The 14485-nt window shown below is 28.2% G+C and overlaps 1 protein-coding gene across 1 annotated transcript; it reads left to right on the top strand.

Annotated features, from left to right (window-relative positions):
• Positions 1 to 8073: 8073 nt before the first annotated feature.
• Positions 8074 to 11434, top strand: LOC111288061 (putative disease resistance protein At4g27220). Its single transcript, XM_089760348.1, has one exon. The coding sequence runs from the start codon at positions 8186 to 8188 to the stop codon at positions 11003 to 11005; it is 2820 nt and encodes a 939-aa protein (XP_089616474.1). The 5' UTR covers positions 8074 to 8185; the 3' UTR covers positions 11006 to 11434.
• Positions 11435 to 14485: the final 3051 nt, after the last annotated feature.

The raw sequence follows: 14485 nt of genomic DNA, 5'->3' as shown, positions 1-14485 counted from the left end.
AAAAATTGTTTTTGTTCATATTGCTCCCTGGAGTTTCCTATCTAATTTCCTCAAAGGAAAATTTTGTGGTTTCGTTTCTAATTTGGATCTCTAGAAGTGGTGGAAAGAGCCCCCAACAGTCCTCACAGCTTTATTTCAAGCAACATAAAGTCTCATTGCTTGTGCAATTTCAAAATATCTCAAGTACGTAAAAGAGAAGATAATGAATTATTGTTTAATTTAATTTAATAAAATATTATTTAGAAAAACATTATTATTAAATTGCAAGAAGAAACAAAGAAAATCGGTGAACCTAATTATTACAACAATCTAATTTTAAGTCAAGATAGGTAATTTAAGTTTTCATTTGATGAAAAACAAAATTTTGAATAAGTTAAATGACAATTGATCAAAGATCCATTAAATGGAAAATAAAGATTCACCAACAAAGAAGTAAAAAAAACAAACAAAAAAAAAAGAAAGAAAACTCGTGAAAAAGAAAAAGGTAAAAAGAATGAAAAATGTAGAATTTGATTTGATTTTTTATTGAATACTATCTTCCAAAGTTGAAAAAAGTTCAAAAATATAGAATAAAAAAATAAAAAAGGAGAAGATGAAGACAATGATCAAACACTAGAATATTTGAAGAAAATACTTCTGAATAGAAAAATTAAAATAGAGAAATTAAAATTAGACATTTCTCCATTGTAACTTCAGTTTAAATTATTTGATATATTTATTTGTAATTTGAATGTAAATTTACATTTTTAATTTAATCTAATTTTGTATTATAATGATTATTTTAATTTTATTATGATAAAATTTGTAAAATTAATAATTATATTATAATTTACTCGATAATCACGTGCATAAAACATGAAAAAAATAATAGGAGAATAATGTCGTTGCTATAATATTTTTATTTTTTAATTTATATTTAAAAATTTATTCATTAATAAGATAACATCATCAGATTCATTTCATTAATAAAAAAATATCATCTAATTCAATAACAGTGAATAAAATTTATATATTAACAATACATCAAATATAATTTTTTATTTTTTTTAGTGGAGACCACGTTCTTAAAAGGGACTCGAAACTCCTTGCAGTGAAAATTAAATAAAAGCTACAGCCTAAAATATTTGCCAACTTGAACATTACCTTTATTAATATTCGTATAGTTATGCTTTGAATAATTGAATCCCATCCTAATATTGTAGATATCAACGAAATTTATTGTAACCCTTCATTGTTTTTATTTGGTACTAATGCAAAGTCACATGCTGCACATGAATCTGTTTGGTAGGAGAGATTTATTCTGTCCTTTTACTCTTACTAATTTTATTTTCTGCCCAAGTAGTAGTAAATTTGTATTTGTTTTAGAAATCCGAGAATTTAATTATCGGAAGAATTGGACCGTTGTTGACCAGCCTCAACGGTTCCCTAGAAAGCATAATTAGACCCATCACCACCACTGCCCTACTGATTCATTCAAGCAGAAATACAAAAAATTGTTCCTTTTCCTATTGTTCTCTGGAGTTTCTTATCTACTTTCCTCGAAGCAAAAAATTTCTAGTTTCCTTTCTTTTTGGATCTGTAGACAAAAGAGTCCCCAGTAGTCCTCAAAGCTTTGTTCCAAAGTGATCAGGTCAGCTTCAAGAATTGCTCCTAATTAAATTGTGTTAATATTATATGCCATTTTTTGCGCTGCCATTTGCCTCAGCTACTTGAATTTTTTGTAGAGTCGGAGTGATGGGTGTCTATTTATACTTATTTGTGAAAAGCTTTTAGTTTTAGTAGCCAGATTCAATTTTTAGAAACATCAAGTATAAAATAACATATTTATTTTTTAAACTTCACTTACCTTTTAATTTTAAGAAATTGTTTTTACAGAATGAATTAAAAATTATACTCCCTCCATCCTATTTTCTTCATATTTCATTTTTGGGATGTCTCAACTATATCCTTTTTCCTTTTTTATACATCTAAAACTCTTTTTTTATATTTTAAAATTATTTTTTATTTTTTATACTTTTTGACATTAAAAATTATGCAATTTAATTTTAATATTAAATGCATTAAAATCAAATATCTTTTCTAAATTCCATGAAAATCAATACCACATAATCAATTTGGGACGGAGGGAATAGTATATATTGACAAACAATTGTTAGCATTAAAAATTACAACTAATTTGTAAGGATTCATAAGGCACTTTTTTGTTAAAGATGGAAAAGGCAAAACTTAAATTTCAACTAAAAATCTATGTACTAAAGGCTCCATTCTAGTGTTCTCATACGATCAAAATTTCGTAAATGATAAATAGTTTGAATTTGAAAACTCAAAGATAAAAAATTAATAATTTGTGTAAATGATATATTCATATAATTTTAAAATTAAAATTTTAATATCTTTTATTTTTTTTAAATGGTAGCATTTCCCTAATATTTTTTTCACTATCCACACACAAAGTAATCTCACAAAGAATGATAGTTTGTTGCCTATGCTATTATAAATATGAGCTCCATATGAAATTTTTGTAGATTTCACACAATTCCAAATTATGATTGGTTAATTATACTACGCTAATGATAGGTGATGTGCTCCATGATTCATTTTATGTGGATCTTGTATACTAAATCACTCTACTAATGTTTGTGATCAATTCACTATAAGAAAATAGAGATTTAGTAATGATCAAAATTGTTGCTAAATGGGTCTTTATCATTATTAAAATTACTTTGAAATAATTTTTGGTCATTGCCAGATCATTGCTATTAACCCTATTGTTTAAGAGTTAGCGCAACAACTTATAGTATCATTGAAAAAAATAGATATTGCAATGCTTTTAATTGTTGCCATATAAAACATATATTCACATGATAAAAGTCATTGTGCGAAATTTACTTTAGCAACAATAAATTTTGATTACAAAAATTTTATTTAACATATTTATTATGATTGCAAAAAAATTTGCACAATAATATTATTTTGGTTGCCAAATTTTTATATAACAAAAAAAATGTCATTGCTAAAAATTATTTTGCAATGACAAAATAATATTGTATAAACTTCATTTTAGCAACCATAAAATTTGGTTACAAAAACTCTTATATAATAATATTATTTAAATTACATAAAATATTGCGTAACGATTAAATGTCGTTGTTTTAACTTTTTTTTAGCAACCTTATATTTGGGTTACAAAATCCTTTTACATAAAAATATTATTTTGGTTGTTTTATAATATTTTGCCACTTAATTTTATTTAGTTTCTAATTACTTTTAGCATTATGATTTTAGTCATTTTGCTAAATAATTATAACAACGACTATAATCATTGAAAAATCTTTTACATATCTATTATTGTCATTGGTAAAATTATTTTTGTAATGATTTTTTATTTTTAACAGTAAATTTTATCATTGCAAAATTTTTAACACAATCAATTAATTTAATTAATTGTAGCAATGACCATTATTGTTACATAAATATTTTTTAAAATTTCTTTATACTTGTTGCAACAACTTTATTGTTGCTAATCATAAAATCATTTCATATATTATTTTATTCATAAATATAATTAAAAAATATATTTCAACTATATAAATTAATATTTTATTCTTTATTGTAGTAAATACTAATCCTAACATTTTGTTTAAATGCAACAATTGGTCAAAAAATAATAAAATTATTATTAACATAATAAGAATACATTTTGTCATTAATTACAATACATTTTGCTCAAAGAACATATAACAATTATAATTTTTTAAACAGAGAGTACAACAGAGAAACAAAGTCGTAATTAAGTGTACAAATAAAAACAAATGTCTAATACTTAAATGACAACTACAATTGTATTTCTTAACATAAAATTAAAAAAAAAAAAAAGAAAAACCAAATTTAACTTCTTTGAAACCTCAAATTTTTGTTCCAACTCAACAATTGCAGCTTATGCAGTTGATCTTTCTACAAGCAGTAGCAGTGTTCAATAGTAGACCTGGAATAGGCATTAAGTTAAGAATTTGCAGCAAAGCAAAGCAAGATGCCTTTGTACTTTTTTATATGAAATCAAGTCAATCTATTTTAGTCAATAAAAATACATAAAGAAATAAATAAAGAATTCTATTATTAATAAATTATAAAAGTACAAAATTTTATAAACTATTATCTATTCTTTGCCTACAGAACTAAACCTCTAAGATATATATAAATATATATATATATATATATATATTATAACTTCACAATTTTTATTTATTATATCTTATTAATGATTTGATGAGTTAGATATGAATTTTATAATAAAATGAATGTCTAACATTTATGATATTTTTATTTTATCATATATGTGTCTCAAATTATATTATTATTACCTCTTTTTTAGCAAAAAAATTATCACTTAATTATAAATTTTAAAACAAATTATGCATCAAAATGACAATTCAAAATATAAAATGGCAAACAAACACATGCATAATTGATTAAAAAGTCAAACAAGCAAACTCAAAAAAAAAAATTTGAACCCCATATAATTAAAATTCAAAACTATTCAAACTCAAAGTAATCTAAAATTAAAACTTTTCGGATCCAAATATCATGTTGAAATTGTTAATCTTACATAAAATCCAAAATTATCCTGAGCTAATTCGAATTGAACGAACCCTTCATGTGCAGAGGTGCAATTGATAGCAGCTTCCATTAATTTACTTGTATAATACAAACTTTAATCTATAATCAAATAATACGGTTTTAATTTCTTCTAAAAATTGGCATATGGTGCGGTTACATTGGCAGCAGCCATTGTCGTTTTGTTTGTTTTTCGTAAAAAATTACAAAAATGTAATTATTCGAGAAATTTACTATTTAAAATCAAGTACTATATTAAATTAGTAGAATTGTTTACCTTTTGGCCAAAAAAAGAGTTAAATTGTTTTAATATAAATAAGAATTAATTAAAACAATAGTTAAATAATTTCATATATTAAAAATATTTATACAGTTAATGTAAGTTAGGTCAATTTATGAGTTTTGAGTCTTATGTATATATCTTAAACATAGTTTTACTTAAAAATTTTTATTTTTTAAACCTCACTTAATCAATTTCACTTAAATCTTTTTTTAAAAAATTATTTTTATTGAATGAATTAAAAATTATAATATATATTGACGAACAATTGTTCCTAATTTGTAAAGATTCGTAAGGCACTTTTTTTATTTATCTATATTTGGAAAAATAACTTCTTTTTTTATAAATAAATACCAGTATTTGTTAAAGAAGGAAAAGGAAAAACTTACAATTTCAACTAAAAATTTATGCACTGAAGACTCCATTATAGTGTTGTCTTACAATCAAAATTACCTACATGACAAATAGTCTGAATTCGAAAATTGAAAGATACAAAAATAATAATTTGTGTAAATGATACATTCATATAATTTTGAAATTAAAAATTTAACATCTTTTATTTATTTTATTTATTTATTTTTTTGAAAATGTTAGCATTTCCTTAATTTTTTTCACTATCCAAAAGTAATCTCACAAAGATTATTCTCTTTTAAATTGAAAGATAAAATGATTGCAATACTTTATTCAATAAAAATCCATACTAAATTTCTATTCTAGATTGCAGCAAATTTTGTGTATCTTTTTCTACAATGGGAAACAGAACAAAGCTTCTGCTCCTTCAATATTTTCTGAAAACTTAACCCAAATTCAATAATAATGATGATGTTACAAAAGTTATGTAGAATCAAATCGATATATATAGATATATATATATATATAACATAACATATAAACAAATAATCCTAAACAAAAAGAAATTAATACCACCAAACCAGGAGATTTTAAGGATACATATATTAAATATGTTGCGAGTGCATATAAAAATAACCAAAATATTTTACCAAGGATGAAGATTTAGTCCCATTAATCAATACACACTAATGAGTAATGTAGGTGAATATGATTGTATTATATATTAATATGAATTATGCATAAAAATTAAAAATAAATATTAAGTATCAATAAAAAATCATTAATAATTTTTGTCATAAATAAAGTTAATTTTATATTTAATGTTATATAATTTTATATTTGCAAATGATTTTTAATTCATTTAACTTTGACATTTTAATTTTTATATAATTTAATTATATTTATTTTTAAAAAATATTTTCATAATAATGAAAATATAAATTAAAGGTATCACTTATATCAGTATGTCATGCCATATATTTACAAAAATATAACCTTAAATAATTCAATTAAAGATTGATAAATTTGAACTTCACTTAAATAATCCATTCAAATACAATCTATTTAATTTTAAAAATTAACAAATTGGAACTAAATAACATGAGTGTTAAATCCAAATGACCTAAAGATCAAAAACCCAAAACTGAAATAAAAATTAAACCCAAATTAACCTAAAATGATTTGAACTCAAATAGATTCAAGTTTGAATTGATATGAACTTGAAATAGCATGATTTGTATTTACTTAAAATGATCTAACTCAAACTAAATCAAATTTGCATATTTGTAGTCTCTACATGTTATGATTGATTTATAATGCATCATCTAAGTTCTAAACTTTTCCAAGTGAAGTAACAAGGGTCACAAGGGACATATAGGATTCATTATGGTATAAGATTAGTTCCATAAATAATGCATAATTAAACTGTGCAAGCAACTTCTGCTCCCCTTTTCTAATTTCTATTATAACTCCAAAAGGGAAAAAAAAAAAAAAGGAGAAAAGGACTTTTTTTCCTTAAATTTCAGCCTTGATTTTCAATTTAGTGTATCTAGATATATAAAGACGAAGCTGCCAATCGATTTTCTTTTCATAATTTCCAGCTTGTTCTTTTTTCTTAAAAAAAAAAAAGACTAAAAAGAAAGCCTAGCTTTTCAATTCTCTTTTACTAGTTGATTAAATAATTTCTATTTTCCATTTTTCTGTGAACTAAAAAAAAACTGCTCTTCAGTTTCCTTTTCTTAATTTAATTTCTATTTTCATAAGTACTTTTACCTCCAAAAAAAAAAAAAAAAAGACATAGTTCTTCATTTTTATTAACCATAAGACTTGCTTTGGCTGTAACTCTCTTGAAGCGGTAGAAACAGAGTAGAGGAAAGAGCCTTTGCAATTGCAACACTGAATCCACAAACTTTACAAGACTGCCTATTCAGGTAATTATATGCTTCAACAATTAACTGCTTCAATGAATTTCGCCTTAATTTTACAGCATTTATTTATGTTAAAAAAAAAACAAAAAAAAAAAGGAAGAACAAACGTAATGTTCCATTGTACAGATAAACAATCAATTAAATTTTTATCATTTTATTACAATCAATTGAGCTCTCAAATATTTATTTTTATTCAATAGAACCCTTAATATTTATTTTCACTCAATTGAACTTTTAATTGGACAAAAATCGATAATAACGGTTAATCAATTTTCATCCAATAATGGCTTTATTGACTGAAAACAGATGTTTAAGAACTCAATTGATTTCTATAAAATGATAAAAGTTTGAATGATTATTTAATTTTAGTTCAGAAACTTTTTTTTATACTAAAGCCTTTTTCTCCTAGTCTTTTTCAATTATTTCAACATTACATGCCAACATATTAATTTATATCATTATTAAATGGATATGTGTAATTAAATTATATAAATCAAAGTCTTTTAAACTCTTCACAATTAAGCATATGTCTTAGTGTGCCTTTAAATTGTATTTCTTTTTAAATTTATAGATCGATAAAAAAAAAAAAGAGAAGTAAAAAAAGTTGAAGCACAAAAGTGGGAATCTTTGTAAGCTCTTGGAGTTTTTGATGATTGAAAGTGCCACGTTGATTTCAATATTTCTCTTATTAATTATTTGCATCGGTCGAATTGGTGTAGAAGCGAGTCCCAGCAGTCCAGCAGCTCCACATCCTCACATCTTGATTTACTTCAAGTGATAAGGTAACCTTCATGAATTATGCTGCAGTTTAAGTAAATTTTAGTTGGAAAAGTTTGAGTTTGTGAACAGGGATTGGAACATAATTTTATGTCCTTTTAATCTTGGGACATGGTTCCTAATTCATCCATTTATGTTAGAACTTTAGTTTATAAACTTGATACGTTGATCAATCTACTCTTGAATTAATCTATCAATATGGCAATTTTGATGCAGGGGCATTAAAGTTAATACAATGTCTGACCTTGTTGGGCCAATCCTTGAAGTTATTAAGTTCATCGGCCGTCCAGCTAAAAGATATCTTAATTACCATAGAAAATTCAAGAAATATGTGGATGATTTCAAACAAGCTCAAGCACATTTGCGAGTTAGGGAGGCAGATATTCAACAACAATTGCAAGATGAGCTTCATTTTGGGAAAAATCCAAAGCAAGAAGTTGAAAGTTGGTTCAGAAAAGTAGAGGAGAAGCTTGGTCATGCTCAATTTGTTGAGGATAAAATCAGTAAAGGGAAATATCTCTTTCGTTCTTGCCTAGGGAAGCTTGTTGATGAAGCGACTCAAGCAATGAAGGAAATATATGCTGAAGGTCAATTCTCTAATGGCTTGGTGGTTAATGATCCTTCAACTACAAAGGTCAAACTGCCAACAGAAGAGTTAGCAGGCACTACTAAAGCAGAAGAAATTTATCACTACTTGATGGGGGATGAAGTTAGAAAGATTGGAGTGTGTGGGATGGGAGGGATAGGCAAAACAACAACAATGAAGCATGTCCATAATACATTGGTGGAAGAAACCAAATTTAGCAAAGTAATTTGGACAGTTGTATCCCAGGACTTTGATATTCGAAGGTTACAAAAGAAAATTGCATGTCAATTGAAGGAAGAGTTGTCAGATGACGAAGATACAACCATACGTGCAGCAAAGTTATCAGAAATGTTGAGGAAACAAGGAAGCTATGTGCTAATATTGGATGATGTGTGGAGCTGCTTTTCTCTTGAGGAAGTCGGGATCCCCGAGCCAAAAGCAGATAATGGATGCAAATTAGTGTTAACAACACGTTCAGAAGAGATTGTTCGATCAATGGGTTGTACGAAAGTCCAAGTGCCGTGTCTTTCTACAGATGAGGCTTGGCAGTTATTTGTAAGCAAAGTTGGACAAGACATGTCGCCTGATCCAACTTTAGAACCAATTATGAAAGATATTGTGGGAGAATGTGATGGACTTCCTCTTGCAATTGTCACAGTAGCTGGTTGTATGAGGGGAATATCCGATCCTCTTCTGTGGGAAAATGCCTTGAATGAGTTGAGAGGTTACATCAGAAGCATCCAGGATGTGCAAAAAAAGGTGTTTGGATGTTTAAAATTCAGCTATGATCATCTAAGACAAAATGACCGACCTTGCTTTCTATTTTGTGCATTATATCCTGAAGATTATGAAATCAAAAAAGAGGAAATCATTGAATATTGGATGGAAGAACGACTTATAGATGAAATGGGAACTAGAAAAGCAATGGAAGGTTGTGGTTATTCTATTTTGCAGAAGCTCGTAGAGAATTATTTGCTAGAAAGGGCTAGGGAAGTTACACATATAAAGATGCATGATGTTGTTCGAGATATGGCATTGGATATCACAAAAAAGGGTTTTCTGGTAAAAGCTGGTAAGCAGTTGAAAGAGCTACCAAATGAAGAAGAATGGACTGAAGATTTGGAGAAGGCTTCCTTGATGTACAATTCCATTTCAACAATTCCTCCAAATATGAAGTCTCCAATATGTCAAAAGCTCACAACCTTGTTACTCTCAAGAAATTCATTGGAAGAAATTCCAGAATCTTTCTTTGGGCATTTTCCTAATCTTAAGATTCTTGATCTTTCTTTTAATCCTCTTACAAAGTTGCCGAATTCTATCTCTCATCTGGAGAATCTCAATGCATTGATGCTGCATGATTGTTACCGTTTAAAAAATTTGCCATCTTTATCGAAGCTTCAAGCTTTGAAGAAATTGGACCTTAGAAGAACTTCAATCAAGGAAATCCCTCAAGGTTTGGAAATGTTGGTAAATCTTAGATATCTCAATCTTGGATTTACTGTTAAGTTAAAAGAGATCCCCAATGGATTATTGTTGAAATTGTGTCGTCTTCAGTATTTGGCAATACATCCAGCATCAACAGGAGCGGAAGAGATAAGGGAATCGAACAAGTTGGAAGTTTTTGAAGGTTTTATTAGTAACTTGGGTGACTGGAACACGTATGCTAGTCAGAGAAAAAGGCTTCATAAATACTTGATTTGCGTGAGTCACAGTTCTTTTCCTGGAATGGATTATAGTAAAATGGTTAAATTTAGGGGTTGTGATATTAATTCTGGAGATGGAATCATACTTCCATATGATATTCAGCTATTAGAAGTTACCAAGTGCAAAGGTATGAGAAGTTTAAAGGATATATGTGGATTTGAAGATGCAACTGATTTGAAGGAATGTAGAATTGAGGAATGTGAGGAGTTGGAGTCCATTTGTCCATCGGGGTGTCAACTTCAAACACTTGAGTCTCTATATCTAAGTGCTTTGCATAATTTGAAGGTTTTAGTAGGCACATTTTCCTCCCTCAAAAAATTCCATCTATTAGGTTGTGGAAAATTAAAGAATTTGTTCTCAGCTAAGTGGCTTCTGCACAACTTGGAAGAGATCACCGTTCGAAGTTGTGAGGAAATGGAGAAAATAATAGTATCAGAGGAAGAAGGAATGGGTACCATCAAATATGCTCTTCCCAAATTAAGGATATTGCGTTTGGAAAATCTACCAGAATTGAAGAGCATTTGTAGTAAAAATGGAGTAATGGTTTGTGATTCTCTCCAAAGCATTGTTATAATGGATTGTCCAAAGCTAAAGCGGTTTCCTCTGTATCTTCCCCTGCTTGACAACCTTGATAAGGAAAAACCATCTCCTCCACCTTCTCTCGAGGAAATCTACGTGGGTCCCAAAGAATGGTGGGAATCATTGGAGTGGGACCATCCCCATGCAAACAACGTCCTTCTACCCTTCCTCAAGTTTTTGTATTAGTGTGAGTTTTTTTTTTAATTATGGAATTGTAAATCTAATTTCATCTTTTTTTTATTTCATTTTTTCTGTATTTATAGCATAATAAAATATAAGTATTACCAGTATCATATGGTTTTTCTATTTGGGTAGATACATACAAAGGGGAAGAAGGTTGCAGGCCCTATTGCTGAAGTTGAAGCATCTATTGCTTTCTGTTTCTTATGTTCTTTTCTTCATAATGTAATCATAAACCTTGATTTAGTTGTTTTATCTTTTTATTTTTCCTTTTCTTGACTCTTTCATTCCATGTGTGTATAGGGGTTAATATGTATGATAAATTTGTATGTTTATATTTGCCTTGTATAAAATTTCCATGGTTTCTTATTAGAATTTGTTCCTAATCACAAAATAAAAGGATTGCTTTGAAAATTAGTGAAATTATGATATTTCTTACACTATATATAGAATTTTTTTCAAGTAAATATTAAAAAAATATGAATCATATATAATTATAATCACCCAAAGATTTACTGGACATATGATTTTTTTTTTCTCTGCATTAAAGAAGAGTATCTTTTGGAAGAAATCAAGTAGATGAGTTAATGCAGCATTCAAGTAATGAGTTGAACAGCAAACTTTCCCTTCCTTGTAGTGTTGATCGCTCCAATCTTGTAAAACAAAGCTATAATTACCAGAATGTTAAACTAATAAAAGGTGGAGGAACTTTTACAGGACAACAGGATTTCGTTCAACTTATAATAACTTACATTTAGTCTTCCTTTTCCGCTAATAGAGACGATATCTCAAGTCTTGATAATTGTTCCATTTTTTTGTAATGGTTGTCCAATTTGCACGTATACCTCCATTATATTAAATTAACGTGTCAAAATTCCAATGAATCTTTTTTTTTTAGCGTCAAATTCTAAGATGCTTAGAAAAATTTGGATTCATACTTATAATCCAACTTATATTCCTCAGTTTATAATTATTAAAATATGCAGTGATAATTTTGCAACCCGATGTAATTTATATTAAAAAAATTGTAAATATTATATTAAATTAAAAATATAAAATTTATTTTAGATTTATACATATATGTATTAGGATTGGATATAAAAATAATAATATGTGTCAGGTTCATATAGAATCAAATAAAATTATTAAAGAATCAAGTTAAACTTAAAATAAACATAAATTTATTTTGACCTGATTCTTTGCAATTTCTGATTTGACTAAACAACAAAAATTAGCATAAAAAAAGGTTTGAAATTTAGGAAAAGATATGGTATATAAGGATATATAGAATTTATTTCAAGTATATATTAAAAAAGTATAGATCAAACATAATTTCACTCGCCCAAAGATTTACTTGACCTATGATTTCTTTTTTTTTTTTTTTCTCTGCATTGAAGAAGAGTATCTTTTGGAAGAAATCAGGTAGATCAGTTAATGCAATGTTCAAATAATGAGTTCAACAGCAAACTTTCCCTTCCTTGTACTGTTGATCTCTCCAATCTTGTAAAACAAAACTATAATTACCAGAATGTTAAACTAATAAAAGATAGAGGAACTTTTACTGGACAGCAGGATTTCGTTCAACTTATAACAACTCACATTTAGGCTTCCTTTCCCACTAACAGAGATGATATCTCCAGTCTTGACAATTGTTCCATTTTTTTTGTAAAAGTTGTCCAATTTACACTTATATATCCTTTATATTAAACTAACGTGTCAAAATCCCAATGAATCTTTTTTATCAATGTCAAATTCTATGATGCTCACAAAAATTTGGATTCATACTTATAATCCAACTTATATTCCTCATAGTTTTATAATTATTAAAATGTGCAATAATTAGTTTGCAATCCGATGTAATTTATATTAAAAAATTTTCATAAATATTATATTAAATTAAAAATATCAAATTAATTTTGGATCGAATCCAATCAAATGTCAATTATAACTATGTGCCAGAGTTGGATATAAAAAATAATAATATGATGTTAGGTCCATACAGAATCAAATAAAATTATTAATGAGTTGGATTAACTCCAAAATTAATATAAACTCATTTCGGTTTGATCCATTATAATCTTTAATTTGAGTAAACAACAAAAATTAGCATAAAAAAGTTGAAATTTGGAAAAAGATATGGTATATAAGGTTGCAAACAAAAACAATATGAATTGATTAAACAGAAAAAGAAAGGATTTTTTTTTTTCATTCTTTTTCTTACTTTTGTTTGGTCCTCATAAAGCCCACGATTTTTTTTTTCTTTTGTGTGTGATACGGGGCAAAACCCTAATTGGCAAAGGATACGGCTTGGGAACGCCACAGCAGCAGCATCCACATTGAGGATCATTTTAATTCCAAAAGGTGGTTCATGAAGGACATTCAAGTCAGGAGGTTGATTGAGACTCCATTTGGCCGTCAAATCTGCAGCAAAATTCTTTTCTCTACGCACATGGTGAATAGTCCACTCCCAGCTACCATTAAGCACATCTTGAATAGCTTCAACAAGATGATAAAGTGGATGATTATGCCGAACCCCTTCTTTAATATCTCTTAGAGAAACGAGAGAGTCCGATTCAATTTCAACACTAATATTCCCTAGCTTTTTTGCCAGAGTAATTCCATGAAATAAGGCCCAAAGTTCAACAGCATCAATATTACAATTACCAAGAAAGCATGAAAAGCCTGCAATTTAGTTTCCATATTCGCCCCTTAACACTTCTTTAGCTCCAGCTTTGCACTCTCGTTGGTTCGAACGGCCATCGTTATTAATTTTGACCCAACCTAGAGGTGGCTTGGCCCATGAAAGCAGAATTTCCTATTTTTTCTTATCCGTGGCACTATCAATCTTGAGATTGTACCATTCTCTCAATAATTTATGAATGGTGTCAAGTTTGCAGACCAGTGGGATGGTTGTATTATTAAAGATGTTTTTATTTCTCCACTTCCATATCATCCATACAACATTAGCAAGCAAAATAGGCCAATCCCAGTTGCCCACCTGTTGATTTTTCCTTTCTTTTAGTTTTAGGGTAAACCATTCTTCCAAGTTAAAAGAAAAGAACTCGCCTGGGTAGTCGAGAGGCAGAAGGGTGCGCCATATTTGATCAGAGTCTTTGCAATCTCTCAAGATATGAATAGTATATTCATTGTCATCATCACATAGGCTGCATGTGGTGTTAGGAGAGAGTGATCTTCTGCTTCTGTTTTCGTTGCTAAGGATTTTATTCTTACCAGCAAGCCATAAGAACATTTGGCTTCGCGGTTGAGTAGGTAGGTTCCAAATTCCTTTCATATCAGAGGTGTGGGATTACCGACATTGGGAGGCAATCATGTAGGCCGATGTTGTGGTGAAGTTCTCCATCTTTAGAAAATGCCCATATGATTTTATCCTGTTGTGAAAGGTTCTGTCCAACTGGGATATTCATGATTTTCTCCACAATTTCAACAGGGAGCCGTTGATATAGTTTTTCCAAATTCCATTTACCA

This window comes from Durio zibethinus, chromosome 4 (assembly GCF_047325235.1).
Source record: "Durio zibethinus cultivar Kanyao isolate XHJ-2024 chromosome 4, ASM4732523v1, whole genome shotgun sequence".
In the NCBI taxonomy this organism is placed as follows: domain Eukaryota; kingdom Viridiplantae; phylum Streptophyta; class Magnoliopsida; order Malvales; family Malvaceae; genus Durio; species Durio zibethinus.
This window is presented reverse-complemented; position numbering and strand designations above follow the sequence as displayed.

Excerpts from the sequence above, each read along its gene's own strand:
- LOC111288061 (XM_089760348.1), top strand. The coding sequence starts at position 8,186 with ATGTCTGACCTTGTTGGGCCAATCCTTGAAGTTATTAAGTTCATCGGC.